This window comes from Bubalus bubalis, chromosome 10 (assembly GCF_019923935.1).
Source record: "Bubalus bubalis isolate 160015118507 breed Murrah chromosome 10, NDDB_SH_1, whole genome shotgun sequence".
In the NCBI taxonomy this organism is placed as follows: Eukaryota; Metazoa; Chordata; class Mammalia; order Artiodactyla; family Bovidae; genus Bubalus; species Bubalus bubalis.
The window spans coordinates 7153019-7163575 of NC_059166.1; the positions used below are offsets into that span (position 1 = coordinate 7153019).

The 10557-nt window shown below is 47.3% G+C and overlaps 1 protein-coding gene across 3 annotated transcripts in view; it reads left to right on the plus strand.

Annotated features, from left to right (window-relative positions):
* PRKN (parkin RBR E3 ubiquitin protein ligase) overlaps positions 1-9474 on the plus strand; it is a 1206600-nt gene extending 1197126 nt beyond the window's left edge. For 2 of the 3 annotated variants that reach the window (XM_044924574.2, XM_044924575.2), the window contains one exon: positions 508-1476. In XM_044924574.2, coding sequence (XP_044780509.2) covers positions 508-620 — 113 coding nt within the window. In that variant the 3' untranslated portion in view covers positions 621-1476. Of the gene's footprint in view, positions 1-507; positions 1477-4978; positions 5193-8317; positions 8457-8580 lie in introns of those variants that run through there. The other variant, XR_006542519.2, reaches the window with a different exon arrangement.
* Positions 9475-10557: the final 1083 nt, after the last annotated feature.

The following is a 10557-nucleotide window of genomic DNA, read 5'->3' on the forward strand; positions in this document are numbered from 1 at the left end:
GATGAAAGTGGCATGCTTCGATCTCAATCATTTCTTAAAAAACATTCATTTATCTTTATTTTGGCTGTGCTGAGTCTCAGTTGCAACACACGGGAATTTTAGTCGTGGCATGTGGGATCTGGTTCCCTGACCAAGGATGGAACCCAGGCTCCCTCCATTGGGAAGCATGGAATCTTAGCCACTGGACAACCAGGGAAGACCTCATTAAAAAAAAAAAAAGAAAGAAAAAGAAAAAATGTATTGGCGTATAATTGATTTACAGTGTTGGGTTAGTTTCAGGGGCTAAGTGAACCCGTCTTCTCCAGATTCTTCTCCCATATAGGTTATTCACTCCCTTCTTCATGAAGGTCAGAACCTTAGTATTTGTTTTCTCTGATCAGTTTTCTTCCGTTCAGACTCTGCCCTTCCGTTGCTTGCGGTAATTCCACGGGAAAGTCGTCTGTGGGCACGCGGGCGGGAGTGGGAGTGTCGCCCAGGCGCTCATCCGTGTCCCCGCTCTGCCCGCAGGAGGATGCATGCATATGAAGTGCCCGCAGCCCCGGTGCCAGTTCCAGTGGTGCTGGAACTGCGGCTGCGAGTGGAACCGCGCCTGCATGGGCGACCACTGGTTCGACGTGTAGCTGGAGCAGCGGCCACGCAGGCGCACTCAGCCGCCATCCTGCTGAGAAATACACGGCGCCCTACTGTCTTCTGCTTTTTCCTCTCTCTAAACACACGCGCGCGCACACACACACACACACACACACAAACACGCACATTTCCAGTTCTTTCCAAAACCACCAAAGCAAAGTTATTGGAGAAGCTCCCAGGATCCCCGTCTCCGGACCCCTGAGAAACCCCCGAGCTAGTGATGAGTCCAGCCGGAAGTATTTCCAAGCCCCGAAAATACACTAACAGTCAGAGCACAGATGACGGCGCGGTTCCCCGTCTGTGTGCGCTGTCATTCTTGAATGAATTCAAGTCAGGTTGGATAAATACATAGAGACGGATTTCTCAATTACCTTTTACCTTCAGCAAATACTGGGAAGAAGCGTTTGGTGGGGTGGGGAATGATTTCGAGGGACGATTACCTGTGGTTCTCTGTAAGACTGCAGTGGATTCTGAGAACTTCATGCGCGGCTTCAATAGCAACGGACTTATTTAAATCTTCAGGAAGCATGTATTCCCAAGAGCCACAGGCAGTAGTCAGAACTATATGTTTATCCCCAAGAATTCTATATTTATATCTTGCATTAATGAAACATCAACTCTGAATGAATCAGCTTGTCAACTAAGTGAGAAATTATGAAAGTTAATCTGAACATTGAATGCTCAAAATGTATGAATTTGAACATTCACTCCATTTAACTCTCTGCAACTTTAGAAGTTGTTTTTCTGAAACATTACAAAATCTAGAATTTGATTTTAAGCACTCATTTTGAGCATGAAAAATAAGCTCATATGTCTGGCTTCACTGTACAGGTAATGAAGGTGCCTCTAAAGGAGACACTGTTAGAAATGAGTTCAGTAATGATTCTCAGTGTTAACAAACATGCAGTTTATTAAAGCAGAATCTCTAAAGAAGGAACCTTTCCAGCCCATCAGAATGAAACCAGGCAGATCAGAAGGGTCATGCTTTTTCTGTCTGCCTGGACAACGTTAATTACACTTTTTTATATCAGAGTATATTTTCTTCTGATCTCTTTCAGATCTGATTCAAATTGCAGTTGTCAAAGCGATAAGACGCAAAGGGAAACGGCAACAACAACATAAGTGCCTAGAAAGGATAAAGGGGTCACTGCGGATGAATTGTGATGTGGAATCAAAATACAATATAAATGTAATTAACCAGGTTCAGGGCAACCCACACGGGGGCTCTGCCCACCCAGTGGGTTACTTGGAGTCCTTTTCTCTACGATTGTAAACTCACGGGAGAATATTTCCTTGAGTTAGCACAGCTTGAATTGGATTACTGATCTTTTTCATCCTTGTTTTATGAGTCATTCGCAGTGCACCAAAGAGAGATGCATTTACGCTGAATTCCGCCAGCCTCCTTCTCCACAGCACAGTGTGTGGGTGGAACAGTCTAACCACTGTCTTTTGTTCTCATCATCTGCCTTCTCGGGAAGGTGGTGACGGTCCCTGAGGGTGTGATGACTCTCCTGCGAGCACAGGGCATCTTTCAGATGGATTTGGAGACCGGTAGCCAGCCTCATCTTTGTAGACAGAGCACCAGAAATCCTTGCTGGAGGGGTGGGGGGGGTACCTCAGCAAGCTCCCGCAGATGTCCTGTGCCCCCGTCCCTAAGCGTCCATCCAAGGACTGTCCCACCCTGCTCCCTCCCTCCGAGGTCCTGAACCTGGAACGTGATGGGCGGGAGACAGCCCCGTCAGTGGGAAAGGAGTCACGTGGCTTCACTCTGTTGAAAATCCAGCCTCCCCATCATGGCCCCAAGGCTGCCGGCTCCTGTCGGGGTGCCTATGGGTGGTACAGAGATGATGCAGAGCTGGTGTCTTGAGTGAGAAAAAGGCAGGGCACCGGGCTTGAGCCACCCTTGCGGTTGGCTGGCATCAGGGCTCGGCCTAGAACCCGCTGGGGGCCCTCATGCACATTACCAGTGGTCCCAGCGGCTCCTTACCCCCGACCCCGCAGGACAATCAGATGGCTCTCTCTGTCGTGGGGAGCTCCCAGCGTTTCATACCCTCCATGGGTGTGAGGTTTAATGATGCTGCTGTTATTGCCTCCTCCCCGATTTGCATGGTTTGTTGGGGATGCCAAGCTGAGCAAAGTTTACTCCCACTTGTTCCAGCAGTAGAAGCCCTAGGTCTCTGCTCTTTTCCTGATGGTAGCCTTCTTTTTTTCTTTTTTTTTTTTTTTTTTCAAAATAGCATAAATTGATTCTTAAAACAAGTTAAAGGACAAACAGCCACTGTAAATGAGTCTGAATCACAAACCACTGTAAAGGAACATGTCTGAGCACTGAACGGTGTCACGAAAATCTGAATCTAGCAAAAGAAAAGAGAGTCTTTGCCGAAGAGTATTTTTTTCTAACTTGTATAAGGAAATACTCGGCAACAGTTGTCTAAGGTCGTACTCAAATTGTCAATAAAAGAATCGAAAGAGCATCCGAGTCCATCTTTGAAGATACGTTGTCTGTAAATGCTGAAGGCGGGGGAGGGTAGCCCAGGCTGTGCCTCTCGTGTCCGGAAAGGGTTGCCGAGCGAGCCCGTGGCCATCCTGGTCTCCATTCCGAGCGCCTGATTCATTCTGGTGGTTTATGTTCTTTCTGAAGATTTACGCATCTGTTCACCTTTGTGCAGTGGCGCATCACTGCCGCTGTGCTCTGGCTCTCTCTAGCTGCGGTGAGGGAGGGCTACTCTTCCTGGCGGTGGGCAGGCCTCCGGTTGCGGTGGCTTTTGTTGCAAAGGGCTTCAGTCGCTGTGGCACATGTGTTCAGCAGTTGCAGCTCCCAGGCTCCAGAGCACGGGCCCAGTGGCTGTGGCCCACAGATTCAGTTGCTCCATGGCATGTAGGGTCTTCCCAGACCGGGGATCCAACCCGTGTCTCTTGCATTGCAAGGCGGATTCTTAAACCAAGCTGGACCACCAGGGAAGCTTCCTGGTTGTTTTTAAAACTAGGTACTAGCTTCAGTGCCATCAAAATTTTAAAGGTCTTTTCAGGGAGGAGGGGGAGGGAAGGATTGGGAGTTCGGAGTTAGCAGACGCAGACTAGCGTGTGTAGCATGGATAAACAAGGGCCCACTGTAGAGCACGAGGAACTATATTCAACATCTGGAACATACTGGAAAAGAACGTGAAAAAGAATAAAATGTATAACTGAGTCACTTTTCTGTACAGCAGAAGCTAACACTACATGGTGAGTGCTAGTCGCTCAGTTGTGTCCAACCCTTTGCGACCCCTCCAGGCTCCTCTGTCCATGGAATTCTCCAGGCAAGAATATTGGAGTTCACTGCTATCAGCAGCTGGTAGATTTTTTTTTTAAGTTACGGTTTGCTTTTTAGAGCCCTGTTAAAAAAATTTTTTTTTAGTGTATTGAAATATAGTTGATTTACACAATAAATCAAGTGTATTTCAATAAATTTTAAAATAAATATGTTTCAATAAATTTTTAAATAACCCAGCTCTATTTCAATAAATCTTTAAGTAAATCAATTAAATTTCAATAAATTTTTAAAAATTTTTGACAGGGCTCTAAAAAGCAAAGTATAACTTTAAAAATCTAGCAGTTACTTTCCTGCCTTCTCAGCACACTTTTCTAAGAAAATGTTTAAGGCCAGTTTGAGTTGGAAAAGCCCGCAGGACTCGGTCCGGCCCTCCAGGAGCGCTGGGACTTCCGTTGCCCTCGGTGTGGGCGTGTGGTGCCGCATTTCTTGGACGCTGTGTCAGTGTCTGCCCACTGCTCACTTCACAAGGGGCCCGTGTCTGAGTGAGGCCGACATTCCTGGGGCTCTCCTACATATCTGGGGCAAGCGGCAGACCCCGAGGGCCCCTGGGGGCCAAACCCCGCAGGAAATGCTCTGAGGAAACACCGCCTTTCTGGAAAGAAAGGCAGAAAAGGCAGGGGGGAGGGGGGAGCGACCCCACCACCTCCCTGTGCGTGAGCCTTGGGGTAACAGCAGCCACCTTGAGGGGCTGGTATGAGGACTGCATGAACTGATGCACATGAAGCCCTCAGGACGGGACCTCGAACCTGGGGGATACTCAGTACATGTTCCTTATTATTATTTATAATTGACGAACCAGGCACTGGAGCCCTCTGGCCCCACCCCAAACAAACAAGCCAAAAGCACAAAGAACGCAAGCCAATTGCACATGCGATCAAGGTGTGTGTCCAGTCCCAGAGCTAGGGATTTTGCAGTGACAGACAGGCGGTGGGTTTCAGTGTTGGATTAACCAAGGCCCCAGAAATGTCCCTACAGAGGCAAGTTGCCAGCTGTGTTTGAAAAGGCTTGAAGGGACAGGACCCGGTTCTCGTGCAGGGTCTCCAGCGTGGACAGAAGAGAGCCGACACTGAGTGGAAGTGAGCACGCGTAGAGGTGAGTGTGAGCCAGCAGATGCGGTGTGCGGGTGCATGCTTCCCACCCCCAGTCACCCTCGCCAGGCCACTTCTGCACCACGGAGAGGATCCATGTCAGCTTCGAAAAGAAAACCGTGTCTCAAAACAACGCTGGGCCTGCCTTCAGATGACCCACTGTGAGTAAACTGTCCAACCACAAATATTTAAGAACTTTCACTGCACTCTGAACAATCATACAGAACAAGGCAGGGAGTGTTTTCTGGGAAGATCCATTTTGGACTCAGATTAGTGGCTCTGTCTCGATGGCAACTCGCTGTTCCCTGATCTCATCCTCTGATCAATAGGCTGAGAATCAACTTTGTCACTGGGGGACATGTCTGGACCCCAGAAGACAGACTCATAGTAACCCAACTTATGAGAGAATGAGGTGTGGAAGCTAGAGTGTCCATTTACAATTTACGTCTGCTATGAGAAGCTCGCCTCTTGATCTTCCATCTGCCTGGAATAATTTCATTACAGCCCTGCCCTCCCAGCTTTGCCTGGTCAACCTTAGGTCCCCGTGTAATCCGCCTCTCCCGGAACCCTTCTCCTGGACTGCATGAAGGGCCGTTTCTGTGCAATTTCAGAGCTCCGCTGCTTCCTGAGTCACAGCTGTGTGGTGCTTTTGCCAACACAAACAAATCCCCCAGTTCTTCAGACACCGCTGGGTGTCCGACAAGTCAGTTAAATTCTGACACTAACCACCCAGATTATATGTCAGAATCCACAGGTTAAGGGCTCAGCCTCCCAAGACCACCCCAACTCTGACCCCAGTCACACATCACAGGTTGCTACTTTTACTTCGACCAATTGGCTACAAATCAGGGGTTTCTAGGACCCATCCCTTAAGTTCAGTAATTCCCTGGAATGGCTCCTAGAAGCGAGGAAGGAGCTTCACTCACTATTTGCTGTTGTCTAGTCACTCTGTCGTGTCTGACTCTTTGCTACCCTGTGGGCTGCAGCCCATCTGGGCCCTCTGTCCATGGGGTTTTCCAGGCAAGAATACTGGAGTGGGTTGCCATTTCCTTCTCCAGGGGATCGAACCAGGTCTCCTGCATCGGCAGGCAGATTCTTTACTGCTGAGCCAGCAGAGGAGCCCCCACGACTGGTTTGTTATAAAGAATTCAAATCCAAGAACAGCCACTGGAAGAGCCGCATTGGGCAGGGATGGGATAGGGTGTGCAGAGTGTCCATGCCCTCTGTGGATGCATCACCCTCCTCATTCCTCAGTGTGTTTGCTAACTGGGAAGCTCTCTGAACCCACTTCTTTAGGGTTTTTTAGTGGAAGGTTCCTTAAGTAGACACGATTGGTTAGATCATTGGCCATTAGTAATTTACCCAACCTCCCGCCTCCCTCCCATCCTTAGAAATCTCAGGTTGGGGCTTAAAGTTCCAACCCTCTAAGGTGCCCTGACTTTCCTCTTAGGCAAGCCCCCACCCTGAAACTGTCTAGGGCCAACCATGGTCATCTCATTAGCATACACATCACTTTGGAGATTCCAAAGGTTGTAGGAGTCATGTGCCAGGAACCCAAGATTTACTATTTTTAATATTAATTCATATTTATTATCATTTATTCATATTCGTGGATTTCCCAGGTGGCTCAGTGCTAAAGAACCTGCCTGCCAAGCCAAAGACGTGGATTCTATCCAGGGGAAGATCCCCTGGAGGAAGAAATGGCAACAGAGGAGGAGGAAATGACAACCCACTCCAGCATTCTTGCCTAGGAAATCCCACGGATTTCCAAGAGGAGCCTGGCAGGTCCTGGTGTCACAAAGAATCACACAGACTGAGCAACTGAACAAATTCATATGCATATTTCACAATAACATTTAATGTGTAAAACTTTACTCACCTGTTTATTTCTCTCTGTCCCCCTAGGAGCAGATAAGGAGAGCACAATTATTGTACCCACCTTTGTATCCACAATACCCCGTGCAGGCCTGCCGCATTCCTGGCTCCACAAGTAGATAATTGCATATTGAAGTTCTGAGCAAATCTACTTAGAAAATCAAACATCAATGAAAAGCTTACTAGTTGAGCCTAGATTCAGAGCTAAGTGACTGAGCTGCATCTCACTGAGTCAGTGACCCCTGGGTATCAGGCAGGCCGGAAACCCCAGGTCTCAGATCAGGTAACCTTAGCTCGGAGTCCCTGAGACTTGCACTCTGAGGGTTCTCCCCTTGAGCCCCGCTCCTCCCCAGTGCCCGGGTGACCTCACCTGTACCCTGGGTGATCTTGAAAACTCTCCAACTGTACTAGCAGAGACAAGCGCTGCGGGTTTTCCTTCCTATCCTTTGTTTTATTCATGAATTTTGGCTTCTTAATTCCAAACTCAGGGTAACTTCAGTGGCATTTTTGAAAGATGCTATTTACTTATTCATTCAGTTTTGGCTGTGCTGGGTCTTTCTTTCTGCCCACGGGCTTTCTCCAGTTGCAACAAGCGGGGGCTTCTCATTGCAGTAGCTTCAGCCATTGTGGCTATTCTGCAGCACGTGGAATCTTCCCCAACCAGGGTTCAAGCCTGTGACCCCGGTATTGGCAAGTGGATTCTTAAACACTGGACCCACCAGGGAAGTCTAAAGAATGCTGCTTAGCCTCAAATCTCCACTCAGCAATTTTTTTTCCCTGTAAAGTGTTCCTTGTGTCTTTATTACAGACTAATTATTTTATTTTCACATTCTAGAAAGTAAAAAAGGCAAAAAGGGAAAATTTAAACCACCATCCAGAAATAATTAGCTTACTTATTAATACTTAAAAACATGTGACGAGCATCTTCCCGTCTCAACAGATTTCTAAGATGACAGTTTTTCAGGACTTAGTATGATCGACTGCATGCTAATTAAGTTAATAAGTATTTATTTTAAATGTCCTGATCTAATTCAAAACTGTTATTTCTCATGGAGTCATTAAACAGTTTGGGTATGAAAGCATGCAGCTGTGAAAAAATGTTTATAATGTGATGGTGAGTGAAAAGAGAGCTCACCAAGATGGTACGCATGCTATGATTGCAAGTGGTTTTTTAAAATTAAGTTTAAAACAAGTGACTGAAATGCAGTTTGCTATGGTGATAAAATTATCTGTGAACTTTCACTTGTCTCTACTACCCACACTTCCTGGCAGTGTGAGAATATCACTTTATAATGAAAAACAATTTTTAATTTCCCAGGACAGTTTAAGCCACCCAGATTGCGTGCAGTCAAGAAATGAAGACTTTTCTAATCAGTAATTAAATTCTTGCATTATCTTGTGCTGTGCTTAGTCGCTCAGTCGTGTCCGACTCTTTGTGATCCCGTGGACTGCAGCCCGCCAGGTTCCTCTTGACTCAGATGATGATGAAACATGGTAGAGACACTCTGCTGCTTCTTGCAAAGGACTTTTGCCAGGTGGATTTGAACAAGGTAGAGTGGAAGAAAAATGAGTGGGATGGAGCCTCTGGGCAGACGAGATTCAGCTTGCAGCCCCCTGGAAGGGTCGGCGTCCAGACCCTCCTGACTTTCTCATGAACATCTTCTCTTCCCACAGGGTGCTGACCACCGTTCCCCCTGAGCCCAGGACCCAGAGGTTCCTGCACAGAAACTGGGTCTGTCCTGGGCAAAGAGGATGAGTTGGTCTCCCTGCTGTGGACCACCTCTCGGGGAGCCAGGTGCGGGGAGCAGCATAGACCCGGGGACGAGCCTCTCGCAGGCCCAGCAGGCTTGGCTAATGTCACTGCTCTGGCCCTGCCTGAAATTCCCCCTGATCCTCCCTCAAGCCAAAACAGTCAACACGGATACCTCCCAAGGACTTTGTCCCACCCAGAAGTGTTAGTCGCTCAGTCATGTCCAACTCTTTGTGGCCCCATGGAGTGGGTACCCATTCCCTCCTCCAGGGGATTTTCCTGACCCAGGAATCAAACCCAGGTCTCCTGCATTGCAGGCAGATTCTTTCCTGTCTGAGCCACCTTCTCTGGAGGATCAGCTAAACCCATAGAAAGCCCTGGACTCTTAACCACGTGGTACTTGAGAATCCCTGAATTCTGAAATGCCTCTCTGCATTAGCAGCTGACTTTATTTTCAGGTCCGTTTGTCATGGAGACATTCCGATTTCGTGATTTCACACGAGCCCTGTGCATTGACCACCGTTGAGTCAGCACTGCCTCCTTCCCTGATGACATCTGAGGCCCATCAGCTGCTCCCTCCAATCCAGCGGGCCTCACTCAGGGTCCCTGTCTCAGCCAAACCTTTCCCGGCCAACCCATCCTCGACTGTCCAGACCACTGCCCCCGCCCCAACCCCTCCCCGCCCAGCTTGCTTTTTCTCCATTGTGCTCCTTTGTATCTGACATCACTTCAGTTCAGTTCAGTTCAGTCACTCAGTCGTGTCCGACTCTTTGCGACCCCTTGAATCACAGCACGCCAGGCCTCCCTGTCCTTCAGTATCTCCTGGAGTTTGCTCAAACTCATGCCACTGAGTCAGTGATGCCATCCAACCATCTCATCCTCTGTCACCCCCTTCTCCTCTTGCCTTCAATCTTTCCCAGCATCAGGGTCTTTTCCAATGAGTCAGTTTTTCCCATCAGGTGGCCAAAGTATTGGAGCTTCAGCTTTAACATCAGTCCTTCCAATGAATATTCAGGACTGATCTCTTTTAGGATGGACTGGTTTGATCCCCTTGCAGTCCAAGGGACTCTCAAAGAGTCTTTTCCAGCACCACAATTCGAAAGCATGAATTCTTTGGTGCCCAGCTTTCTTTATAGTCCAACTCTCACATCTGTACATGACCACTGGTAAAACCATAGCTTTGACTAGATGGGCTTTGTCGGCAAAGTGATGTCTGCTTTTTAATAGACTGTCTAGGTTTGTTATAGCTTATCATCCAGGGAGCAATTGTCTTTTAATTTCATGGCTGCAGTCACCATCCATGAGGATTTTGAAGCCCAAGAAAATGAAGTCTGTCACTGTTTCCATTGTTTCACCATCTATTTGTCATGAAGTGATGGGACTGGATGCCATGATCTTCATTTTTTAAATGTTGAGTTTCACTCTCCTCTTTCACTTTCATCAAAAGGCTCTTTAGTTCCTCTTCGCTTTCTTCCATTAATGTACTATTATCTGCATATCTGAGGTTGTTGATATTTCTCCCGGCAATCTTGATTCCAGCTTGTGCTTCATCCAGCCAAGCATTTCCCATAATGTACTCTGCACATAAGTTAAATGGGCAGGGTGGCAATATACAGCCTTAATATACTCCTTTCCCAATTTGAACCAGTTCTATGCCCAGTTCTAACTGTTGACCTTCATATAGGTTTCTCAGGAGGCAATTAAGGTGTAGAAGCAACTTTGGGACCTAATATATCTTCTGAAAGAGTAATTATATAGAAGTTCAACAGTCCATTCATTTTCACTGCATTTTCTTCTCTCAACTTCATATGAAATGAAAATTGATATTTAACCAGAAAAGAGCATGTCTAGTGTGACTCACTTTTTATACAATGAAGTCGTATGTATTTGCGTTTATATCC